We start from the raw sequence: 27,466 nt of genomic DNA on the forward strand, positions 1-27,466 counted from the left end.
CTTCTCTACAAGAAGATCGCACTCATCACATGTGTATGTCTGCAATTATTGATTGAATACAATATAATAGAATTTTGTAAGTGTCAGCCAATTGTTGAAATCGTAAAAGCTCCACAACCAAACTCGTCATCAGGGTTGGCTTCAAAACACCATCAGTTTCCCCGCCGGTTCCACCCGGTTTCTATTGTTCTAAACAATGGAACACGGTTCAACCGCCGCGCCGGTCAACCGGCGTCCGACTTTTGAAGCCGTCCCTAGCTTAAATCAGTCCAGTCAGTGAACAATCAACATTGAATTAATAAATTCGAATTTAGATATTCGTCAGGTGGTCATGGGCGCCGCCATTACAGAAAACAATCAGGAGACAGATGATAATCCATTATACACAAACAAAAGAACAGAAAAATATCAATGAATTGTAATAGAACTGATTTTAAAATGCATCGATAGCTTTTCCATTTAAAATCCACAAAATCCACACTACAGCTCAACTTACCGTACTTTGCCTAACCAGACAGTCCATGCCAAAATTGTTACTACACCTTTACATTTCATCGAATCTCTTTTTGATGTCTGTCATTTTGAACATCACACTTGAAAGATGTATGCTATGTAGAAACTTTATTTTGCAATTTCATAATTTGCATATAATTAGCATATTTGCAAGAAAAAACATTTAAATCAATAAATACCTATATTTTTCACAATTTCAATATTTTATTAGAAATTAAGCATGTAGGCCTTTTGTTATGACTTGATGAATGAAGCTGTTAAAACAGATTTTGATATTTTTGCTTATTTTTCCTTTTTTGCCCCAAAATGTGTAAAAATCAACATTTTTTGGATGACCTATATTTTCTTTGAATATTTATCAAATTTCTTAATTTAGGTATAATACAGTGCAGAAAAAGATGTCAAAAAATCTGTTAAAACAGATTTCCAATAAATTGTTCCATTTTCCATTTTGGGTTAAATACTCAATTTTCATGCGCGGGATATTTGAAACATAAAATGAAAACATGTCCATTGCACTTTTTCCTCGAGATGTACTATAATATCAAGGTTACGGATATATTATAATCCCTTCTTATCTTCACTGATCCATCAGATACCTATTGTTATGAATGATCAATGAAAAGGTTCAGAACTGGGCTACTAATGGTCTGTCAAGTATCTATAGTTGTTTTCATGACTGTGTCAACTCAAAAATCATGCAAGGTCGAATGTAGGAAAAGTATGATCAGTTGAGCTGTACCCCTGTGGAAGATTTAGCTTTTAAGCTAAAATGGAAACTTAAAGTCTTCCACAGAGGAAGTTGTGGAATATATGGGTAAAGCCATAATAGGGAGTATGGTCAAGGGGGTGACACTAAATTCACGGTTGTTCTATTAGCAACGCAAAACCTATGAAAAATTCCGCTGGTTTACTAGCTAGAAAGTGAGGCCAGTTATCGATCCGTTATGAATAATTCATGTTCGGCCCCTTGGATAATGTTAATTGATATTGGCAAATAACAACGTTGTTAGTTTTGCGAACTTTGCCTGTTCAATGAGAGTATAGCGCGCCCCCAATACATCTGGGCACAAACCAGGCGAAAAACGATCCAGTTTAATGAAATGGCGGACGGGTATTCCCATCAGGCACCAGTGATATGTTTTTTTTCAAAGAAAGTCTATTAATTTGATATGAAATGACATTTTGCAATAGCAAAGTCAAAATTAGGACTTGAGGTTAATAATATGAAGGAAATACGTGACAAAGGCAAGGTGTGAAACACAAGTAGTATTTGAAGCCTCAATAACCTTTGATACCCGACCTGACAGCTCCTGACCTTCCATAGCTTTCCATCATGGCGCCTTATTCGTCTTTATGTATTTCTATTTATGCTCTCAAGTAAAATAAAATACCACCAGCACTAAGCAGACAGAATGTTACTTGGCTCCCGGCATGAATTATTGATTTTATACGGAGGTAAAGAAATACACAGTTGCCTGCAAGCCGTGCAACATACTCCAAATACTTACGGTAAATCTGAATAATGGTCACATGTTGACATATCATGTGTTCGGGAAATCACGTGGTAACATTTTAAGATTTCAGGCTTGTTGACTAGTTAATTGCCATTTGTACTCTTTATTATTTATCTTTGTTAATTAACATATATTTTAAATGCTGATAAATCGTGGTTGGCTGCCCATGATATCTGTTAAATTCAATGTTTTATGAATATAATTCTACCACGCAGAGGGGTCACGCAGAAGAATTTCACCTTACCTGACTTAGCTAGATTTCGAAGCTCTGCTCTTCAAATTCATGTAAATTTCAAAGTTTATACACTTAATATATTTAATATGATACTATTTTTTTGTTATAACCAACTGGTACACGAAATATACTAGCTTATTACCTATACAGATAGGTGAATATCAGCCTTCACTCAGCAATTTGACATGCCCGGCATATGCAGCCATTCTCCGTCTGGATAATATGACTGTCGCCCTCAATACGTCTGGGCACAAATTTAAATAACAATACGCTATTTACATATCAATGCGGCCTCATGCTAATTAATGCTGCCCCATCCAGGAGTTCATCTATGGTATGGTTTCAAAATGATTATAACCCTGACCAATTACATTTGAATAACATACACCTCCTGAGGAAGATATCTTCCACAGGGGCAGTGTGGATTTCAACTGGAATAGCCCATTTGCACTTGGTCTTCATAGTTGAGATTTTCTTTTTCAGATGGAGTTTGAAAAACGAAATTTTACAAAATATTTACTGATGGAAAGCGAAGGTATTATATATCTCCTCTTGCAATCACACACCTTTGTTTAATACCCATGGCGTACACATCATCATCATAAACGCTTCTCGTCAGGCGGTGATGGAAGCGATATCGCCAATTTTGAGGTCGCCATTGGATTAACACATAATCATGAAATCTTCATAAACAATTCTAAATTTGTTATGTGGTGTCAAAGCAAAATTATCTTACTCTAAAAGCGTCGGGGTACGACCGTGTACCACACTGCAAGTATGTTAATTTTCTATTTGTAATTGCTAACCGTGTATTTTGAATGGAGCTGTCAGCCCTGTATCTTCGCCAGCCTCGTACGTCACGTGTTGCGCTTCCTATGCCGCCTGCTTCTCGTCAGCAGTTTGACATAGCGCCATCAAGTGTACACAGTCATGAATAGGCCATTATTTAGGCGTGAAGGCATCGGGTGAAGGTCACCTTTCCAGACTTTTTGTCTGCAAGCAGTAAATGGCAGCCATTGGTATCAATGGATTGTTTAATACGAATTAATCAATTCGGTATCACTGACTGTTCAAGGTGCCGTGGATAAAGCATGAAGTGAAATCAGATTTTACTCCTTTAAAGATAATGAAAGAGTACCGTACCGTACCGGCGTCCATACACATTACAATAATTCCTTTAATATTTCTGCACTAAAATGCAGTGAGAGGATACATGAAATTAGCAAATGGCATGGGCAAATGGCGCCTCAAACATATTTTACACACACAAAATTATGCACAACTGCCACCAACCAGTCATGTGATGTTGTGTTCTGTGCCTCATGTACAAAATCTGTAAATGTTCCTTCGCTAAATGTGGTCAGTATAGCTTTATCAGTCGTCCACTGATTGACATAGGGCAGGCCTATGAGTTTGGGCCGGGCCTATCCGCGGCGGCCTTTGCCTCCTCTAGAAGCAGTTTTCGTAGCACCACCCGAGTCCGTGGAACAGGTTTTTCGTTTTTTACTACCAGTTCCCGGAGTGCAATCAGGGTCCACGGTTTTAGGTGCAGGTGGTACGTATACAAGTTTTCCATTTGCATTCAACTCGATCCGTTTCTTCACACTGGATAGGTTATATAGAGAGAAATAAGTTAATTAATTAGGCTAATTAATAATCAATTAGGAAATAAATAAGTAAATCAGTACATTAATCGATAAATACAACAACAATAATTAAATCGGAGGGGGAGAATTAGCTAGCTGTGTTTGCACTAATATTGTTTGGTCATTTTCATATACTTTGAAAACTTGCTTGATTTATTGTGGTGAATGAGATATGTATGTTTTACAAAAGTGTTGTTGATTCAGCTCTCTTTAGGCCTACAACATAACTCAAGAACCACAGGACATACGAAGGTATAGGCCTATATCTGTGATATTTGAATTTTTCTACACACTCGCTATGAAATGATTAATGCAATTTTGCCAAAGCTCACTACCATTCGCAAGATGCTGTGAACTACCAAATCGCAACAGTTATATAGTTGCTAACCATTCATCATTTAGCAGACATTATTACCAAGAGGGTACAATACTTTATCCAGGGGTTAAATAACAGGGAAACTGGGTGGGCATACACCTACCCGGTGAATTGTTTTGTACACCCATCAGTAAATTCAACCTGTCCATAATCCAAAATGCCCCCCCCCCCCCGGGTGGGTCTTCAAAAATTTTGTACGGGGATGTGCCATGCAGACTCTCGGATGCTAACTTTCTCTATTCCTACTTTTAGCTGTTTTTGCTACCCATCAGTATACCAATTTTCAACAAAAACACCCCATCGATATACCAAAATATACATTTAAAAGCCTCCTTTAACCCCTCCCCCAGGAAATACCAATCCAGAAATTATTACTTACGGTCGAAAACAATGTACATGGCATGTAATGCTGGCAACAATTACGGCCAATCCCAGCAGGCAAATGGTTAACAAGAAAAACACTCTCCAACGAGCACTCACATGAGACTGTATAAAGCAATCAAGAAATAATTGGCAAATAATTATGTTTCAAGGAATTCATTATAGGCCTACCAGAAACATACAATAATGGTTTCTATGCATATAGACCTTTCGCGTTCATATACATCCGAAGGGGGAAAAGCACAACAAACAATATAAAAACCCCACCCGAGTCCAAAGCTATCCCCAAACCCACCCCACACAACGGCAAACGCCTAAACGATAATTCTCCCAGATGATAGAGTCTCGTTACGCATTACTGGTCACTATAACATGTAGGCTATAATGCACACTTTCCGTACACCGGTTGACCACACCAAAATATCATACTGCAGTTACTGTCCGTTTTCCTATACACAATACATAGTGCTCTCACCATTGACGCGTGACCTCTACAAATGATGTATGTTGGAAGAATGGGCACTTGCCTTGTTAACATCACTGTGTGAAAAATAACCAGCCAATATTTAAATTATTCTCCAAACTTCTAGCAAATATATTTCTCTAACATGACCTAAAATTACAGCTAGGTTAGATGTTCAGAAATAGTCGCACTTTTGTAAAATATGAGTGAGGGCAAGGCATAGCTAGCCAACTCCCCGTGTTAATTGAATGGAGATTTGACCGAAAATATTGGTATCGGACCGTTCACTTCTGAAGGATGCCACAAAAAAACGGTACAAGCTACATTTCAACTATTCTCTGGCAATCATCATGATGAGTTTCTTATATAGTATGCCGAAATTGGGTACTGTAGGTGATTGACAAAGGGTCGCACTTTTGTGTTTTAGGAAGGATATGTAAACGACAGATAACACCAAAAATATGAAGAAATTATTTCCAAACCGTGTTAAGTCAACAATCATTATGTTACTCATTTTCAAGAATGCTGGTTAACAAAAAGCAGGCATTGTCTCATTTCGTGAACAAAGCTCCACTTCCTTACGTTTCCTTTATAATCGGTTACCCAACTGAAGCTGTATTATAGCAGCTCATTGCTATATATCGCACATATAAACAGACACATGTGCACAGCCAGAGAAGATCCGATTTAATCAGTTGAGCTGTTTCAATGAGTGTTATCTTGGTTTAATAGCTTTTAATGGGGTTTAAGTCCTGCAAAGGTCGAGGTGAATTCTACTGTAGACATGACTGCATCATGTCGTATCGTTTCAACCTTCAATTTACGATATCATTGGCAATATTAACACATACACACGAGCACCCCGTACACACAACCCTCCTGCCTACAACCCCACTACCCCTAAACACCCCCACATACAACCCCACCACCCAAACACTATACTTATGATTTCATACAAAAGTGCATGTTGAAGAACAAAATGGATCGTTGGAACTCTTTAAAATCTTAGAAATTTTGTAAGTTTTGGATTAAGAATTTTTTCTCACACGTTCAATCGGGACTTAGGCCCTACATTCCACATCCTGACCCACCCCACCCCTCTAGACACAACACCCCACACAAATACCACTACTTGTATTCACCGGCAAACGAGGATGCATGTGATACACACACCGTCAAACGAGGACGTTGACGTACTGACATTTTCCGCATAACCGTGGACGTCTCAGACATTTAAGTATATCCAAATGAGGGCTTATAATGTAGATATGGTGTATCCTGGCAATCAACGTCCACGGTTTGCACCAACGCACACCTTCTTGTAATACCTCCAAACGAGGACCTCATTCTGCATATGATTTAATTATACCGAGGACACGTACACCCGTTCTTAATCGACACACACCGTGGACCTCACACCCCCACACACCAAGCAACTTACTATCCAATCGTGATTCGTTCTATACCCTCCTAAATAGTGGATCAAATGCATTTTTGCATCATTTACGTTGTCCTGGCAAAGTAAGAAACCGAGAACGTCCTCGGTTGGAGGCGTGTGCTCTGTTGTATGGTGTGTATCCATATGTACGTCCTCATTTGGAGGTATTTACAAACGTACCAACTCACCCCCACGTCATGCAAATAACACAATGCACACCGAATACAAACCTCCTTCATATATTTAAGATCACAGTCAGGAACTTCAGGGTCACTGTCACTCCGACACTCATCCATTGTGTGTTATGTCATCTTCAATACACGCATATAGTAGGTTCAGCTCAGATGAAAAGTGCGTCTTTACCTGTATTGGCCCTGTATCTACTATGATGAGCTTTATCCAAATATTGACAATTTTATATGCATATAGGGATGCGGAGGAAGAGTTTTTTCTGTTCTGACTAATGACTGAACATTATGACATTATGGATCCTTGGTACGTCCCATAATGCCACTGTCATCGTTCATACTCAATTTAAATTAATTCATTAGAAGTGACACTGACTAGACGAAATACATAGGCCTATAATATCTAGGATAATTGTATTATAATACAAAAAATGTAGCACAGTGATTCTCATAATGTGCCACCAAAGTTAATAAAGGTTTGTAGAGTGCCACATATAGGCACTTATTTCTTATCCTTTTCTCTGTTTTCATTTTTCAATGCCTCTTAAGTTACATTTTGCACTGTTGTTGGTACTTGTTTTGCCACCATCTGAGGAACCTGAATGTTAAATGACTATAATAAACGTTTTCACTGCCTGTCATGACTGTATGATCATGTGTGTTGTGAAATAGTGAAGTGGCAACATTTTTAAGTGGCAACCTATTAAAATAGGCGCCGGGATGTGTATAGGGGTATGGGGTGTGGTGGGTGGGGGCGGGGCACCAGAGACGTAACAACCGGGGCAGGGGGACAAGTTTTCCTCGGTTCGAAATACCAGGACCAAATTGACCAAGAGGTTTGGAGCGATTATTGAAAAGGGTGCAACTTTACTATAGTCTCATTACAAGACTGCCATACCCTATTACCATAAACCCTATTACCATAAACTCCGTAAACGAGGATTGGACTCAAGTTGTACCCATCGGATTTTCGGTAATTGTATTTTAAGGTTAAAATTGCAAATTTCGCGCGCATTTGCCCGGTCAATTAATTTTAGTAGCGGATCAACGAGACAATTCGGAAATTTTGCCCAATCCCCCTGGCTTGATGGCCCGGCATGCTCCTCCTCCGGTGCATAAAAAGGGAGGTTTTTTGGGGGAGGGGGGACTCGACTAGGCCTATATAAATATTTTAAGAGTGAGCATTTTGCCCACTGATGTTGCATTATGGGATATGTACAAATGGGGGATAGACTGAATACGGTATATGCATACGTGATGTTAGTTTAACGTTATAAAGTGAGCATGCTAATGGACGATCCATTTGCCTCAAATTATATGCTTATTTAACTCATCAAGGACCTAATTATAGCATACGAGGATACGTAATAGTCCAGGAACCACGGTCTTGTTTAAATCATAATAAGGGACTGTGCAACAATAAGACCAATTTGTTTTTTCTTGCCCTCCACCGACCTACCCAAAATTGGCCAAAATCAGGGTCGGCCTTTCAATTTTTAAAAAAATTTTTTTAGTTTTTAGTTTATAATTTTAATGGTTTTTTATTACTTTTTCTGTGTCTAAATTTCATTTATAGCTGTCAATTCCTGCATCAATGTTTCCAATAAACTTGGCGACCGACCCACCCCAAAAATCCCACTTGAGGGCAAGTAAACATTTTTTGCGTAAGTATGAGCTATGTGGGATTTTTGACAACATAATTTCGAGATGATGAGATAAATGATGAGATACTTCGTGCCTATGAGACGACATAATTTCGAGTTAATGCGTACCAGTTCAGTTCAGTTAGGAGGAGCATGGAGGTAGTAGCTCTACCTCCATGGGAGGAGTGACACCTGTTGTGTGTGACTCCTCCTAACTGAACTGAGCTGAACTAACTCGAAATCATGTCTTCAATAATTATGTCGTCACTAAGTTATATCACCAACTCGAAATTATGTTCTAATTTCATGGTTTCGTCATCTCGAAATTATGTCGTCATCCTACACCCAATAACTTGGTTATGTAGGCTAAACTAGCATAGATAACCCTAAAACCAGTGGCGTGCTGGACTTTTTATCGGGTGGGGTGGGGTATAAGATGATTTGTCCATGCAAAAGTGCAATTTTACATAGGTGTTCACCGAATGTGTGCGTATTTAAACAGTACTAAACAAGGAATATTTCCTTTTCGTTTTTCTTGAGTTATCAGGGAGCAATCCGCCGGCCCTCCGTCGGGCACGTCACTGCCTAATACTAACATTATCCTTAACCCTAATCCTAACCTAAAATGCAATACACTCTAACTTTAACCTTTTTCGCACTATGATGTGTTTAGAATCATGTTCCCGATATTCCTGTATGTCACTGAAAGGCATAGAACTGGTTAAGGGATGAAATCAAAATTCGACCGGCGGTTGACCGCCGATTCCGCCCGGTTTATGTTGTTTTAAACAATGGATACCGGACGGAACCGGCGGTCATCCGCCGGTCGAGTTTTGATTTCATCCCTAAATAAATGAGGCACTTATGTAATAGGCCTTTGTCACTGATTTATATATTATGAGTTCCCTCCGCTCCGAAAGTCAATCGCGAAAAGTCTATGAGTTTGGTTGCACGCTCCAATTAACGAATCAAGCAAGCCGGGCAAGCGAGGCTCAGCTCTCTGAATGTATTATGTGGGGAGACGGAGCTAATTAAATATATTGGTGATACAGATAATTATTTCTGACATAGCTTCACTTTATTATTTTAATTGACTGATTGTGTATTTGCAACCGATTTTATGGCCTTCAAAAACGCCAATTTGAATTACCCTGATTCTAAATGATTATAATACTGAACGTAAAATGTCACGCACTTATGAACGCGTAATTTCTACTCTCCATTCCAGAAAAAAACCACTATTTTATTTATTAATATTAAAAAACGTTACCCTGTTTTGCCCAATGAAATATATTAAAGCTTTAGTTAGTTCTAACTGGCAATAAAAGTGAAAGTTGAATATTTCGTAATTTTGAGGGAAAATGGGCCTAAACCATGCAATTTTGGGCCCATTTGGGCTCAACATGTGAGTATAGACTGGGTTTGCTCATAATTTTGATAATCGGTTATCAAAGATATTAATGAATTCGTTTTCCAAAAATTATAAATTTTAGAATGCAAAACTTGAAATTAGTCTTAGTACTAATCTTTGGGCTTTGTTGCCACAGCATAAAATGTACACAACACACCCTAAACACATGCTTTTGTTCCTTAAAGGGGCATTTCGTCATCCACAGCCTCATCCCCCCCACGTTTGACAAAAAAGTTCAGATTTTTATACCACTGGAAACCTCTGGCTTACATAATGTTCATGTATTTGTTCAAAAAATTCTTGCAAAAATATCGTCAAATTTGTATTTCGTTGTGATACACCAGAATGAAATTACAACACAGTGGCCTATATGGAGCAGTGTCATAAACAAATCATGCATAGCTCACAAACGCAAAAGCTCTGGTACCCAGGCACGAGAGTGGCTTTGCTTGAAAAAAAAACTGAAGTAGAACGAAAAAAGCTGAAAAACAGCGTGAAATTGGCAAAAAAGACCCCAAATTGGGCTGAAAATAAATAAAAATATGCAAATTTGAATTGTCAAAAAAGCTGAATTCAGCTGAAAATCTCATGTCTGGTACCTTCTGCTTGTTGACCTGGTTCAACTTCATTGAGGAAGCTTTTCATACTTTGCACTATGGATAGTGAGGATGGAAAGCCAACCACGCCAAAAATAGACTACTATGATCCACACAATAATTTTCATTAAAAGCAATTAATTTATTCACTTAATTGACAATTCACATAATTATCAGAACAAATAATACAAAACACAATCACTTTCATCATATATTTGACCTACTTTTGGCTACATGTAGAAATAGTACATTTTTGGGGATGAACAGTACTGATACATTATCAAATAAATGAAAGGGTTTTCTATTTCTATTTTTTATACAAGTGATTGTTAGGCCCCTCCAGGTTTGTCTCAAGAGACATGTATGTGAAATTGGATTTGCAACATACAGTGGCAGCGCCAGGAATTTTTTTCTGGTGGGGGGGGGGCATTGAGGTGGTAAAGTGAATTTAGGGGGGTCAAAATCAACAAATTTTACATAAAATTACCATAAAAAGGTGAAATTTTCGTAATTTTGGGTTTTTACTGGGGGTGGGCAACAGGAGGTATTTCCCCTCATGTCCGCCCCCCCCTCGTGGCGCTGCCACTGGCAACATAGCCCTATGCAATCGCCCTATTCTTAGTTGTCCAATAAAAAACTCTTCAATTTATAATCAAGAATGCAGGAAGGGTGACCTACTTTTTACAGCTAAAATATATCAGTGTTTTATAAAAAAATTTAGTAATTGTACAAAGGTAGGAAGGGGGGGGGGTCTAATACCTTCCAAGACATGTAAACATGAACTGAGAATATATTTCATACATATTTTCTCAGCTTATACATGTATTTTAACATTTTGGTGTACGTAGCTTTGCATATCTCGTGTCTCAATTCATGTTATTTGTACTCAAAATGTATCATAAATTTGGAGAGTCATTGATCAAAAATATAAACAACTTCCACCCTTGAGCAGAGCAGAACTCTACAACCCCATAATACTGATTGCTCATTATTTTTTACATAATAATTCACCAAAGTTAAGGGTATACGATGTATTGTTGGTCGAAGCAGCAAAAAAAATGTAGTTCACAGCATCTTGCGAATGGTAGTGAGCTTTAGCAAAAATTGCATTGCTTAATTCATAGTGAGCGTGTAGAAGAATTCAAATATCACCGATATACTTTTGTAGGTCCTGTGGTTCTTGAGTTACGTTGTAAAGAGGGCTGAAACAACAACACTTTTGTAAAATGTACATAACTCATTAACAACAATAAATTAAGCAAGTTTTCAAAGTATATGATTTGTAGAATGAACTTTTGCAAACATCAAAGTGTTATTATTCAATAATATATTGAATCAGATAATGAAAATTGATTTTTATTTTGACTGCTTCGACCAACAATACCTCGTATAACCTTAAGTAAAATAAAGCATTGAGGCTATGGACACTATGCAACTCACCAATAAAAAACAACAATAACCTTTTAGTACTGAATTGGAAGGAGTACATGTATATAAATGGGTAGTCTGACAGCAGAGGCGAACCAACCCGGGAGGACTCCCCCCCCCCCAAAAAATACTGAGACAAAACTCTTCCTTTGTCCAACATTGTCCCAATTGTGATCCATTTCAGCATTAAAATTGCAAATATTTTCACACATTTGTCCCAGCTGGAAAAGTAATTTCAGTAGCGGGTGAGCGGGACGATTTCAAAATTGTACCCCTTTGGCCCGGTTGCCCCGGTACGCCACTGCCCGACAGATTAACTGATTGAGAAAGTCAGACAGAGACACAGAGACAGACAAGACAGAATAAGTCAAGAGGGAAAGAGACAAGACACAGGAAAAGCCAGCAAAGGACACTGATCACTGTCAAACTCCTCAAACAATATCTTACAAGTACAGGTTTGGAGGGTTTTTTTTTTGCATATATTACAGGTAATATGTACTAGAATATTCAGATAAATAAAAGCTATAATTTCATAACAATAATTACTACATGTGATATTTCACAATATTACACACACTATTAGGATGATTGTATTCATTCATTTGCATTTTGCACTCACAGTGATTTAGTGATGGGACGCATTATACATTAATCAAGCCTTAATATGGAGGTAAGCTATGCACTGTGCAGGTTAAGTACATGTATACATCTGATAACCATAAAAGTAGATTTGATACTGTTACAATAACGTACAGTCCAGCCTCTTTTATCCAGCCTTGATGGGACCAAGCACTGACCGGTTAAGTGACAAATCCGGACAAGTGTCAAATCCGGACAAGTGTCAAATCCGGACAAGTGACAAATCTGGACAGTGTCAAATCCGGACAGTGTCAAATCCGGATAAGTGACAAACCGGATAAGTGACAAACCGGACAAGTGACAAATCTGGACAGTGTCAAAGCCGGACAGTGACAAATCCGGATAAGTGACAAATCCGGATAAGTGACAAATCCGGACAAGTGTCAAATCCGGACAGTGTCAAATCCGGATAAGTGTCAAATCCGGACAAGTGTCAAATCCGGACAAGTGACAAATCTGGACAGTGTCAAATCCGGACAGTGTCAAATCCGGATAAGTGACAAATCCGGATAAGTGACAAATCCGGATAAGTGACAAATCCGGATAAGTGACAAATCCAGACAAGTGACAAATCTGGACAAGTGTCAAATCCGGACAGTGTCAAATCCAGACAAGTGTCAAATCCGGACAAGTGACAAATCCAGACATGTGACAAATCCGGACATGTGACAAATCCGGATAAGTGAATTATGTGCAATTCTGCATTGATTGTCTGATAAGTACTAAAATTGGGGCACCAAAAAATTACGCACTATGGGGTAATAACACTGAAAGATGGTGTTTGAGTGTTGTAGGTAACATACACGTGTCATGATGAATGTGCCATTCCATTTAAAATCCACACCACCTCTGTGGAAGATTTTGGAAATATCTTCCACAGGGGAGAATAAATTTCAAATGGAATTAGCACATTAACCAACTCGGGGGGGGTGGATTTTAAGTGGAATAGCCCAATGCTTCATAGCATGAAAATAAGCTTATTCAAAGCTTTAAAAATGTGATTTCTAGCCACTAATTCGTATCAAAGAGATCCGGATAAACAAGGTTGGACTACATTTCTGGTATGGATGACAATGATAATAATCATTACTGTTTCCTAGCTGCTATACAAAAAAAAAGGAGTTGTTACAAAATTCCAGTTATGGATATTCTTGTCATTTTGTTATATTGGCCTATTAAAATTTAAAATCCACACTACCCCTGTGGAAGCTTTTGGAAATATCTGCCACAGGGGGAGAATGTTTTACAAATGTAACTAGCAAGGGTTAATCATTTTGAAACCCATACTCTCCTGTATTATGGTTTGACCTATATCTTCCACAACTGGAGTGAGTATTTCAAATGGAAGTTACCCAATTGTCTATTCTATTCAAAACTTACACTCCCTCTGTGGAGGACTTCAGCTAAATCTTCCACAGGGGTAGTGTGGATTTTAAATGGAATACCCCATTTATGACACGCTCTGATCCACCAATGGGACCAAAGTCGGCAATAATGAAAACAATAACAAACATAAGAAATGGCATTTGATATTACACTGCTCAAAGTAATTAAAGGATCAAAATATTCCATCCAGATTATCTTGACCATACTTGTACCTAAATCAAAATATCTTTTTATATTATGTGGCCTTGTGCATGCTCTACTAAAAACTGTAAAAAGTCTGACGTCGGCTTGTGCTGTCTCTTCCCAATTCTTCTTCTTCTTTCTTCTGGCAACCAATCAACTGCATCTAGCTCCGCAAGGGATTGACAGATTTCAACCAAACTTGACCCAAAAGACCACTGGGCTAGGCCAAACCTTCCATTTGACTTTGACCTTGCTGTGACCTTTGACCTAGCTATAATGGTCAAAAATGTGATTTCACAAAAAATGCTACTCCTTCCACAAATTTCATGTGATGAGGACATGGTTATATCATGTGACTTGACTTTAGTCGGTGTCTATAGGGTGTGCTCAGATAAGGGGTCAAAGGTCATTAAGGGGTCATTTCCGGTCAAAGTCTAAAAAATATTCAAAAAATCACTGTCTTTACAAATTACATAGCAGAGAGTCGCCATTAGCACACATGCATCGCTACTAGCCAGGGTCTTTAGGATGCCTACAGTTTTGGGGTGAAAGGTCATTAAGGGGTTACTTCCGGTCAAAAACCAAAATTATCAAAAATGTTCAAAAATTTTTATCTCAAAATGTAAACACACCAGAATAATATAACCAACATACATGAATTAGTGTTCCCTGATGTATGCATGGTATTTTTATTTTGGGGGTCAAAGGTCATTAAGGGGTCACTTCCTGTTTTTAGCTGAGTAACTTTAAGAATTTTATCTCGACAACTAAACATAGTAGAATTTTTAATTAAAATTGGAACAATGCATTTTGTCGGTGTACATAAGGTTTTTCTTTCATTGAGGTCAAAGGTCAATAAGGGGTCAAAAGGTCAATCAAAAATTAAAAAAAAATCAAAATCCATGTATAAGTTCCGATTAAGCTGAAATTCACCAGGAATATTTCTTATGACATCCTAAGCACAATGCAAGAGCAGTTGACCCCATCCGTAACCCAGGGGTCAAGTTATAGGGGTCAAATTGCGGCTTGTATTCAGCGTCTGTTGACTCTAGTTATGACTGTTTCATCTGGCACTTAAAACATCTTGAAAGATTATTTTGTTTTTGAAAAACATTGAATGAAATATTTTGATCCTTCAATTACTTTGAGGTGTGTAATTTCAGAGCACATCAGCAGAGTAATGTCTAAATGTGATGTGATCAAGCAAAATCAGTCGGAACTCGGCAATAATAAATTTTCAGTTTCTTACAGGATAGTAAAAAGCATTTACAAAGCTGGATTTTGCAGAAAATGCCATTGCAATTGAACAACCAGTTCCAAAGATATGAGCAATTAAAGAGTTTCCAAAACAAGAGGAAACAAAAAGAAATATTTCCTTTGTTTGGCTATATCTCAAAATCAATATTTCCGAGTTCCGACTGATTTTGCTTGATCGCATCACAAATACAAAATAACTATTGGATACATTATGTTACCACAGATAACAAATATTACTAGATGACTTCAAAATTATTTATTTTAAATTAAAATTTTAAAATTAAAATTTTAACATTTACGTAAAACATGATTTGATTATCTGAAAGCAGTTAGAAATCACGAAGAAGTTTTTATTTTAATACAAAAATTATTTGTAAATCACTATTTCCTCCCCAAGTGAGTCAAGAATATGACAAGATATTTTAAGTAATACTGAATATTTCATTATTATTCTTATACACTACCCCTTAAAGCCATATTATAACATTCCCATAAAAATATATTCTTTTCCATAAAATGTTAGCCTTTACTGTCAGATATGTCCCCCTTTAATTTTCAGCCGCACAGCTGAGGTAAAGCAAAGAAAAATTGGAATTTACTACCAGCGTTGATGTCGCCAATGCGTGTCACTGCATCGGTCGTGCTACGGCAGGACGGCACAGTCCTGTGATGCGTGTATGACCTTCCCGCATACTGTGTTATGAACATTGCATACACATTTGACTAATATTTCCATCGTAATAATTCCTGGGTTTTATCTAAAATCTTGGATTTTGACAAAACTATATAGCACCTAAAGTCTTGATTTTTTGGGGGCATATTAGTTTAATACAGTACATTACAATCCTGTAAAAAACAAAATTTGAAAAATATTGAGGGCATCCTCCTCAGCAAATGTTACAATATGACTTTAACTTGACACAGACTGTTCAAATCAGCAATACGTTAAAGGAAGGTGACCTGATATATTTGGAAAATCAAATTCTTTAAAACTTATGTATAAACATAAACTGTTGTACCTTTCAAGCATTCATGCAGAAAGATCATGTAAATGTTCATTAATTGTTAATGTGACTAATTCTTCATGGAATTGCCATTTAATACAGCGTAAAACTGGTAGTCTACAGTGCTTTTTATTAATGATCATGTAATAAATTGATATCAAATGAAAGATCCTATTTTTCTCATTAACATACTGAAATTAGGAGTTCCAAATCGTTGTATATTTCAGATGATATCATCAAAAAACTGCTGAATTAGTCTAAAAATGTGGTATACCACATTTGAGACTAATTCGGAAGTTTTTTGACGATTTCGTCGTTAATATGCCGATTTGGAACTCCTAATTTCAATGTGTTAATGAGAAAAATATGAGCTTTCACCTGATACCAAAATCTGCATTTTGATAGGGTGGGGATGAGGCTGTCAATCAGGTCACCCACCTTTAAGTGGGATCTAATGGTCCAAGTTTGCTTCATATACATGTACTCCAAACCTGTTTAAAGAAAAAGTACATATTATTCAAAATAATGAAAATTTTTTGCAAAAATCAAAACTTAATACTGGTGGAAAATTGGAAAAGTATGATTCATTTCCATTAGCACATATATCTATATAAGCAACTAATCTGCATTACAACAAAGACACATAAGACTTCAAGCTATCATCTAATTTCTGAGTTGTAGAATGTCACAACATTACAAGAAATTACAATATATTACAAATAATTTTATAAACAGAAGTTGATTTAAAATCATGAAATTTACATAATATTATAAATTGATATCATCAAATACAACATAAATTAGAGAAATATAATAACACTAGTAACTACAGCAGCATGATCACATATGGCATTTCTATTAAGCATTTGGAAATTGGGCAATTCCAGATGAAATCCATACACCATCTATGGAAGACATGACCTTAATCCACCACACAGGGAGTGTGAATTTCACATAGGATTACTTGAATGCGTGACTCCATTTGAAAATCTACATCCATGTCCTCTATATGGAGTGTATGGATTTCAACTGGGATAGCCCCAATTTCTACAAACCCCATTCATAATCTGGACATTTTGTAACTTATTTTAAACTAATACTGTAATACAGGGGTGTGAGTCACCACATCCAAATAGCACTGAAAAGCTAGAAACAGTGAGTAAAAGGCTGTAATTCGAAAAGATCCTACATACTTGTACAGCACAAGTGTGTACAAAAAATGAAAATAAAAAGCTGAAAGCAGAAACTAAAAATTTTGAAATCTGCTTAAAAAGCTGAACACCCTCCCACTGAAAAACAGGTAAAAACTAGATTTCCTATATTCTGCTTCATGATCATCATATAAAGCAGTCGGGTATTATCATTATCAGCTCTCAACAAATCACACATGCTATTACATCACAATGATGTATGACCTAATATATAATTTGCCATAGAAGTAGTGATGTAACAGGATTAATTACCATAGTGATGGGTCAAAACAAATTTTGAATGTATTGCCCTGCACTATAAGCAGTCTGCATTCATCACCTGTGTATCTGTCCACTCATAGAGTGAGTTTATAGTGAGCTAGTTTATCCGTTATTTAGTAGCGTATAAGTACTGCGAAATCAATATTATTGCATTTTTATCTTTCCATATGCATGCAGCCACTATAAACACGCTCATAGATTGAATACAATACCACTTTTTTCAAAGACACTAATCCTACAGGTGTGAGTAAATGTACATAGCCTCAGCAAAATGTGCAATTACTATCCAGGTCTTTATGCCTATTCTTTGATAAGAATTCTTTGAGTTATAGTGTATGACTTTGTCTAGTGTAGGGCAATACATTCAAAGATAGTTTTGACCCATCACTACGGTAATTAACCCTAACTGAACCAGGTCTCACCAAATCTCACTATTAAAACCATTGCTCGTGCATGCATTGCACGTAATGCGATGACGCAATCAGCCTAAGTCATATATACCCAGGGAACCGTTGGCCGGGCCAACATCACCTGTGTGCCTACAGGTCGGTAATCTTCTGCGTGGCATGCGAGGGGTCCGAGGTTCAAATCCCGGGGGTACCAAGTGACTTCTTTGTTCATCTTCTCTCCTTTTTCGTTTCTTCTTTCCCTTCCGATAGCAATAAGTACTGCGAAATCAATATTATTGCATTTTTATCTTTCCATACCACTTTTTTCAAAGACACTAATCCTACAGGTGTGAGTAAATGTACATAGCCTCAGCAAAATGTGCAATTACTATCCAGGTCTTTATGCCTATTCTTTGATAAGAATTCTTTGAGTTATAGTGTATGACTTTGTCTAGTGTAGGGCAATACATTCAAAGATAGTTTTGACCCATCACTACGGTAATTAACCCTAACTGAACCAGGTCTCACCAAATCTCACTATTAAAACCATTGCTCGTGCATGCATTGCACGTAATGCGATGACGCAATCAGCCTAAGTCATATATATCCAGGGAACCGTTGGCCGGACCAACATCACCTGTGTGCCTACAGGTCGGTAATCTTCTGCGTGGCATGCGAGGGGTCCGAGGTTCAAATCCCGGGGGTACCAAGTGACTTCTTTGTTCATCTTCTCTCCTTTTTCGTTTCTTCTTTCCCTTCCGATAGCAATAAAACCTTATGTTCAGTTAGGGTTAATCCTGTTACATCATTACTTCTACAGCAAGTAGTGGTAGGTGGGTAAATTTGGCAATCATTGCTACTATAAATCATGTAAGCCTTATACACTTATTTACACATTTAATATAAAAAACATGAAACCATGTATTATATTTTACAAGTTCTAATAAAATCTGGTCTTGACACAAAAACATTTCTGTGTATGGATTATAAGGCCAAAAAAATGTTTGGTTGCCCTCAGAGACTGACCCAAAAAATTAGAAATCTTGGGTCAGGTTTTTTTAACAATCACTTTTTTTTTAAAGAAACCTTACATTTGGACAGTATCAAGGACATTTTATATTTGTTATTCACTCATTTTATTTATCAAATGCATATTTGATTTAAAACAAGAAGTATTTTCATTTAAGGAACGACTTTACTGACCCTCCAAATTTTTGTCTAGAAAGGGCAACCAAAGAATTTTTTTTAGCCTAACTGCCTATTCCAATTGAAATCCATCCTATGGTAGACATGACCTTTTATACCTTCCACACAAGGGGTACAGATTTCAAAATGGAGTCACCCATACAGGTAACCCCATTTGGAATTCACACTCCTTGTGTGGAACATTAAAGTCACATCTTCCACAGGGGGTATATGGATTTCAACTGGAATGGGCCATTACAATATTACAAACATTATGTGTGGAAAATATTGTCTGTGTGTACATTTAACTTGACGTAAAGAAATATTTTTCACTCAAAAGTTTTTCGATATATAACTGAAATGACAACTTCTTCAAACCAGTGGTTTATACTGTCTCATAAATCTCTAGCCGAGATATCAAGGTCTGCATGACATACTGTCATATCTCAAAAGGCCATCTTGTGTGAATTACTTTTATCATTATCATCAAATAATGTAAGCAATACACTGTAAAATTAACTTGCATGAAATACAACAATGATAATAAAAATCACACAAGGCAGTCTTTAGAGATACGACAGCATGTGATGCTGTCGACGATATGTTTTACAGAAACTTGTAATACACAAACTGAAACTTGCACCTGTTTTATTTGGCTTCTTTGCCACAGCCCATCGTGGAGCACCCTCGCCAGCCTGTCCAACCTAAGCATCAAAGACTATATGGAGAGTGTGGCCCAGTGGTTAGAATTCTTGCATCTAGTATAATTCTGGCTTCAGGTTCCTTGAACATCCTTGAAACAAAGTCTTAATTTAATTGGTAACATCTGTAGATTGAATTCAGACTTCCACTCTCCCCATGCTGTATTTAGAGTTTAACCATGATGGAATCCCAACCTTTGGAGGGGATGTTAAACCATCTGTCCTGTTTACAGAAGAGCCATATGCATATCAAATCAAATAAGATGACACTAGGATCCACAACATGCTCATCTATCTGTGGCGCAGTTCTTAAATCCCAATACATATTGTATATTCATTATTCATTGAATGACCTTAGAAGATGTGGGTACAAAAACTCATACTCTGCAACTTGAGGTCAAATTTTGCACTATGGAATTGAGGTTATTGGACTATGCAATTGGGATGAGGCTATTGTGATCCATAGTGTGAGGATCCTTGCATGCATGGAAAAGTCGATGCAAATGTCAATTCACCAACATATAATGTTCAGCCAATTAGATTTGACTTGAAATACATGTCTGGTGATCACGTATTCATGCCGTGAATGATAATAATGCATGGGAATTGCACAGCTGACCTGCTGAATTCCCAGTTATCAATAGATGCATGTAATTGATGCCCCACTTCTCGACAGACTACTTTACCAAGGAAGACAAACTGAACTCATGAATGAAACAAAGAAGAGTCCGAACTTGTCTCATGTAGGGTAAATTAGTGTACTGGTAGATTACTTTGCTTATGTGCGCCGCTATACCATTTTTATATCCAATCCAATTTATAATCCAATAGTGAATTGGAGTTACCCATGGAGCCATATGGAGTCTGAAACTTAAAAAGCTTAAAATGGGTTGTCACTTCAAATACCATTAATACTATTACTAAGTCACATGATGTCGGAGTCTCCTACTCACATCACATGACTTTAACCATGTGATGCTCTGCACATATCAGATGACAGATCACATTAAAAAACATTGCATTGCATTTACAAGGTCAAACAAGGTCACATGACAAAATACAACCATTAAAAATGTATTATTGTACTTCAACAAGTAAAAATTCTACTAGTCTGTACGCCTTTCTTGAGTCAGTATTTAGTAAAACCAAATTTTGTGATTTTCTCAAAAACTACTCATTTTGGCAGGAATCTACTATGCTAGCTGGATTCCTTGCATCATTTCTGTTCTGAAAATACTTTTATATAATTATTATCATTATTTTTTGAGATACAATGAAAAACAATATCTGAATTTCAAAGGTAGTTTTTGAAACTGGTCAACAACACTCGCGTTTTGAACACCGAAACCATTCTCCATCATCAGCGGTGTAATGCTGTTGGTAGACTGACTGCTGATTCTATAACTTTCTAGAATATATGCTTCTCTACTAGAAACACCATCACAAAGGTAAAAAAGGGCATTGTCAACATCTAGAAACACTAGATAAGCATCAGTCAGTCTACTAACACTGCTGATGGCGGAAAATGGTTTCTCTGAAATACTTGGCTCAAAAAGTGAGTGTTGATGTCTATTCCCAACACATATAAATCCCTTCATTCGCAATATCTAAATTACTACCTCAAGTATGGCATACAGACCACAATCTACTTATTTCATAAACATGTAAATACATGTAGCATATTTCTCCGTGTATTTTCATAATTGTATAAATTGCTTCTTTATACTACAGCTTCAAAAATGTCAATACAAATATATTTTCTCAAAATAAAGGAATCATTTTTGTATAATTTTTTTCTAGCTATATACAAATTCAGTATTTTGGAATTGTGCACATTAAATTTACAGCATTTCATTATGATTTGGTATATCAATTCATACAAAATATGGGTTTCACTAGTCCCCAAGGCTTTGTATTTACAGTAAAACATAACAGATCAATTTAAAGCCTAACAGCAAAGAATTCAAACTTTTGGTGTAACCTTGGTATGATATTCATGAGCTAGACTTTACTAGACATTGCAATTGAATAAACACAGCTTTCAACACTTGTACATGATCCAAAATGCGATCATATATCCCATATTTCAAACTACAACGCGAACACACGACCTTGGATACAATAATTAAAATACTAACCAATCATAATGGTTGGTTTCACTTCCGTGTTATGCATGCACAGGCGCTATACGCTCATGTATATCGTCCAGTGTATGTGAAAAATTGTCACGCTGTCAGGCTGGGTTCATTCAATTGAAATTTCTAGTATAATGCAACGGCTCCATTGAGCAATTAAGCAGTTAACAGATTAAGCTATATAATCCCAATTACCCAATAGTCTATTCTATTTAAAACCCATACTCCCTCTGTGGAAGACTTTAGTTAAATCTTCCACAGAGGGAGAGTGTATTTCAAATAGAATACCCAATGTAGCTTGCTATTCTTACGAGGGCTTAATAGGCTTCATACATTCAACTGTACCTAGCAAATTAAAATTGACAGATATTTTCTAGACCTGGCAATTTGTGCATGATTTGACACCCCTTGCCACATGTAAACGTCCACTATTATGAAACTGACATATCCAGTTTAGGCATATTTGGCATATATATATCAACATCAGCACCATTAATACTCTCAACATGTCATTCAACAACAGTCCAATATTAACAAGGGATTTGTACAAGAAGGTCCTACCTGCAATAGCTGTCCTATAGACAATTTTGATATTCTATATTGTACACATGACACCTGGCAGCTATTACAAACAGGAGAGTGTTGCACAAAACCCTTGATATTGAGGTGTAACAAGAAGGCCTATCTACAATAGCTGCCTTATAGACATTTGACCATTTCTGTATTCTAAACTGTACAATATGGCACCTGTCAGGGGGAGTGGCAGCTATTACAAATAGGGCAATTTTGCACAAAACCCTTGATATTGAGGTGTTAGATCAAGAAGGCCCTACCTGCAATAGCTGCCCTATAGACATCAGACAATTTCTGCATTCTATATTGTACACAATCTAAAAAACTGACACCAGGCAGCTATTGCAGACAGGGCCTTCTTGCACCAACTCCCCGATAAAGTTTTGTCCAAGAAGGATTGCCTACACATTTATTCAAACAGGGGTGTGAGAGGCCACATAAGTATCAAAAAAGAAGAAATTTCTAAAAAAAAGCTGGAAAATAGGTGTAAAATCGGGGGTAAAAACGCCAAATATGGGCTACAGATAAAACAAAACATGTTCATTTTGGCAACAAAAAGAGGAAATCTGCTGAAAAGAGGAACTCTCACAACCCTGTTCAAATTAAAGAGGGATACGTTTTGAGAAATTATCATCAATACATATAGACACATAAAACAAGTAAGAATTTTGTTGCACTGATCATACACAGATCAAGAATAAAACAGGATTTCTGAAATAGTTCCTTGTGAGAATCATTTAATTCTCACCCAACATTTGCCACACACACATAAAGACTTTTACGAGAATCACTTTTGGATTCATGAAAATTTGTTTACAAGATTCTTTGCGAGAAAAGATTTGCGGATTCACGCCAAAATTCTAGTCCTCGTAAAATTTAACATATTTTTTCCAGGACGTTACCATCTTCAGATTAATCAATATTTGTACTGTCAAAACAAGAATAATGCATCCACAAGATTTTGACCCACAATCATGCTCCTGGATCATAACTAGAAAAAATAACCTTAACACAGAATAAAACTTGGACATATTGACTAGCACAGCGATTATATTGTGCAGGTCAAGCTCTCTCAGGATCGAGACAAGATAATGTTATTTACTACTTAAATCCGAAATTTAATTATTTATTTATCATGGGCATACAATTGCATCATGAATATCAGAGATATTGTCAACATGTAGTGGTCCTAGAGCACAACTTGTTTGCTAACCTCCAAGTGGTGCTACAATTAGTGGCACTGATTCTGTGATTCCCCGAGCATAACATGTTGACAAGGTCTCAATTTTGAATTACGGCATGGCATGCTGACATTCCCTGTATACTATGAATGCTCAACACAATTTGCCGCAGAAGTAGTCATAAATTACCATAGCGATACATTCAAAAATTGTTTTCACCTATTGCTATGGTAATTAATCCTGTTAAATCATTACTTCTATACAGCGGGGAAAGCAGGAAATTAGACCTCATAAGCGAGTCCAAATATTGATTGATCGGCGACATCCAGGAAATAGTTTTACAGAAGCACAACTAGCATTTTCATAATTCACACTTAAATAACCTTATCACACCTTCGTACTCTCATAAATCACGCTTAAATAACCTGATCACGCCTTCTTCGTGCAGTTTCATCCAAAGTTCTCTTTCGTTGTCTACATCGTGGAGGGCGGTTGATTTATTTGTATGCGACACAAATTTTGTGTCGTAGTAATGGAGTGTAAAGCGGGTATCATAGCCGAACCCATAGATGGTGACTTCATCGCAGAGATGAACAGCAAGAAAGACTACTAAAGCACCTGCAACGAAGGAAAACCACACAAAGAAATATTGTAATATTGTACTGTTTTTACACAAAAGGAGAACACAAGGCAGTACAGTGCACATACAGATCCCAACAGAATTAACGAAGACAGATATGTCATATTTGAAACCAGCAGCCAATAGCTGCATCTTTTAGCTCAGACTTAAGACCTCATTCGTTGAAATCGATCAAGAAGTACAGACACAGTGATCCAAAATGCCAAGGAGCATGTACCGTATTCATTCCAATAGGCGCCCATGCCCCAATAAGCACCCACCCAGGGTATTTTCAATTTGCTAAAGGGTACCATTAATGTTGAAGTGACAGATAGATGTTGATACAGTGAAATAGCTGCAGGACTACTAAGTCCTGCATAAACTTGCAATACATTTTCTGCATCAGAAAAGCTACTCGAACGTCTCGGGACCCTTTTATAATAATACGAAAATTTGTCTCTAATAAACGCCCCTTAATTATTATAAAAATTTAGGTAAACAAGTTAAAAAATAAGTGCCCACCCAAAATGACTTTGTTAAGGGCTGGGGTATGAGCGTTTGGACAGTATTTATTTTGGGACATTAGAGCACATCAGACATATCGAATTGCATTCTGAATACGAAGAATGTCATTCTGATATCAAATAATTTTGGTTTTTGAAATTCGCAATTTAATACACATTTTATGGCAAATCATTAAAATTGATATTTTTGATATTTAACAGTACTCGAAGTAAACTTTATAAATCTGATGATTTATACTTAGCGATATGTAGGTGGGATGAAATGCCCGACGATCAATTGAAAATTTTGACCTTTCGTATTGAAGATATGGATTTTTTCCCAAAACACAAAAAAAAATTAGGTCTTTTTGGGAAAAAAATCTATATCTTCAATATGAAAGGACAAAATTTTCAATTGACCGTCGACTTTTCCTCCCTGCTACATACACTTTAAGAATATATCATTAGATTTATATAATTTACTTCGAGGACTGTTATATATCAAAATTTGAAAAATATCAAATTTGTATAATTTATCATAAAATTTGTATTATAATGTGATTTTCAAAAATGAAAATTATTTGATATCAGAAAGACATGCTTCAGTATTCAGAATGCAATCGATAGGTCTCAGGTGCTCTCATGTCCCACAAAAAATACTGTCGAAACGCAATAAACGCTCATTTTAGATCCCTTAAGCGCCCTGGGCGCTCATTGGAATGAATTACGGTACATTCAATAGTTGTAGATTACTCCATTGGATGCTCTATTGATTTGTGCACAGAGTGTTCTCAAACAAGAAAACTAGAGCGTGCTTTCCATTGATTAAACTTTTGATTGGTCCTGGTAGCGCAGGTAAGTGGAGCAATCGAGGCATGTGCCCAAGGCGCCATTAATGGGAAAAAAGATTCTTCTTACCTGTTGTAGGCCCAGAGCCTTTGGCTTCCACAAGTTTTTTTTTCCTAACCAAAGTGGAGCAAGCGAGGCATGTGCCCAAGGCGCTATTCTTGCCATAGCATGGGAAAAAAGATTCTCTGTACCTGTTGTAGGCCGAGAGCCTTTGGCTTCCACAAGATGTTTTTTGCCTAACCAAAGTGGAGCAAGCGAGGCATGTGCCCAAGGCGCCATTCTTGCCATAGCATGGGAATAAAGATTCTTCTTACCTGTTGTAGGCCGAGAGCCTTTGGCTTCCACAAGTTTTTTTTACCTAACCAAAGTGGAGCAAGCGAGGCATGTGCCCAAGGCGCTATTCTTGCCATAGCATGGGAAAAAAGATTCTCTGTACCTGTTGTAGGCCGAGAGCCTTTGGCTTCCACAAGATGTTTTTTTTGCCTAACCAAAGTGGAGCAAGCGAGGCATGTGCCCAAGGCACCATTCTTGCCATAGGATGGGCAAAAAGATTCTCTGTACCTGTTGTAGGCCGAGAGCCTTTGGCTTCCACAAGATGTTTTTTTTGCCTAACCAAAGTGGAGCAAGCGAGGCATGTGCCCAAGGCGCCATTCTTGCCATAGCATGGGAAAAAAGATTCTTCTTACCTGTTGTAGGCCGAGAGCCTTTGGCTTCCACAAGTTATTTTTACCTAACCAAAGTGGAGCAAGCGAGGCATGTGCCACAGGCGCCATTCTTGGCATAGGATGGGGAAAAAGATTCTTCTTACTTGTTGCAGGCCGAGAGCCTTTGGCTTCCACAAGGTTTTTTTTGCCTAACCTAAGTGGAGCAAGCGAGACAAGTGCCCAAGGCGCCATTCTTGCCATAGGATGGGAAAAAGATTCTCCTTACCTGTCGTCGGCCGAGCGCCTTTGCCTTCCAAATAATGAGTGAAAACATAGCGGAAGAAATCTGGATGGACCATCTTTAACCTGCCTGGATCTATACCTGGAGTTGCTAATTTACTGCAAACGAGAAAATGACAGAGAAAGAAGTGTTAAATCACATAAATATTTTTTTTTTGAGTGAAGAACATCTTTACATGAAATAGAGTTGAATAGCTGCCTTATATAAAATAAGCCCATTGTAAGATGTTGATTTTCTTACTTGAATTCCTATTGACCAATAACTTATTCCAAGTTGGAGCAGTGTAGCATGAGTCATTTGATGGGAAGGGGGCAGAGCCCAATTGAGGGGGAACCTTCTTCTGTTTTTGGCAATTATCAAATTTCAATGGGATATTTCAAAATTTACACTTTGATTTGGAGTCCCTGTACCCTATGATACTACGTCACTGCCATGTTATTCTTCAACATTTAGACCTAATATGTGACCCGCTTTGACAAAACCCATGAACAAGTCGCATTTTTGACATTTCATTCATGATTTGAATGAAAAGGTAAGCACAAGACAGTAAGCTTTAAAATGATACCAACATTATATATAAAATAGCATCAATACTTTTCAAGATATGGCT

General features: G+C 37.2%; 2 protein-coding genes across 2 annotated transcripts in view; both read right to left on the reverse strand.

Annotated features, from left to right (window-relative positions):
• Positions 1 to 1,648: 1,648 nt before the first annotated feature.
• Positions 1,649 to 6,942, reverse strand: LOC140150521 (uncharacterized). Its single transcript, XM_072172553.1, has 3 exons — positions 6,800 to 6,942; positions 4,667 to 4,773; positions 1,649 to 3,870 (listed from the first exon to the last, which is right to left on the reverse strand). Exons 1-3 carry the CDS (start codon positions 6,863 to 6,865, stop codon positions 3,690 to 3,692), a joined length of 354 nt encoding a protein of 117 aa, XP_072028654.1. The 5' UTR covers positions 6,866 to 6,942; the 3' UTR covers positions 1,649 to 3,689.
• Positions 6,943 to 20,286: 13,344 nt separating this feature from the next.
• The window catches only part of LOC140150524 (alpha-N-acetylgalactosaminide alpha-2,6-sialyltransferase 1-like), a 37,797-nt gene continuing 30,617 nt past the window's right edge, over positions 20,287 to 27,466 (reverse strand). Inside the window, exons 7-8 of the mRNA XM_072172554.1 lie at positions 26,842 to 26,954; positions 20,287 to 24,558 (exon numbers count right to left, since the gene is read on the reverse strand). Of these exons, the coding sequence (XP_072028655.1) occupies positions 24,344 to 24,558; positions 26,842 to 26,954 (328 nt within the window). The 3' untranslated portion in view covers positions 20,287 to 24,343. The remainder of the gene's footprint in view (positions 24,559 to 26,841; positions 26,955 to 27,466) is intronic.

Source organism: Amphiura filiformis, chromosome 4 (assembly GCF_039555335.1).
Source record: "Amphiura filiformis chromosome 4, Afil_fr2py, whole genome shotgun sequence".
Classification (NCBI taxonomy): Eukaryota; Metazoa; Echinodermata; class Ophiuroidea; order Amphilepidida; family Amphiuridae; genus Amphiura; species Amphiura filiformis.

Coding starts and splice junctions, on each gene's coding strand:
- LOC140150521 (XM_072172553.1), bottom strand. CDS start 6,865: ATGGATGAGTGTCGGAGTGACAGTGACCCTGAAGTTCCTGACTGTGAT. Junction 4,774..6,799: donor ATCTTAAATATATGAAGGAG/GTTTGTATTCGG, acceptor TGCTTTATACAG/TCTCATGTGAGTGCTCGTTG. Junction 3,871..4,666: donor CATGTACATTGTTTTCGACC/GTAAGTAATAAT, acceptor TAACCTATCCAG/TGTGAAGAAACGGATCGAGT.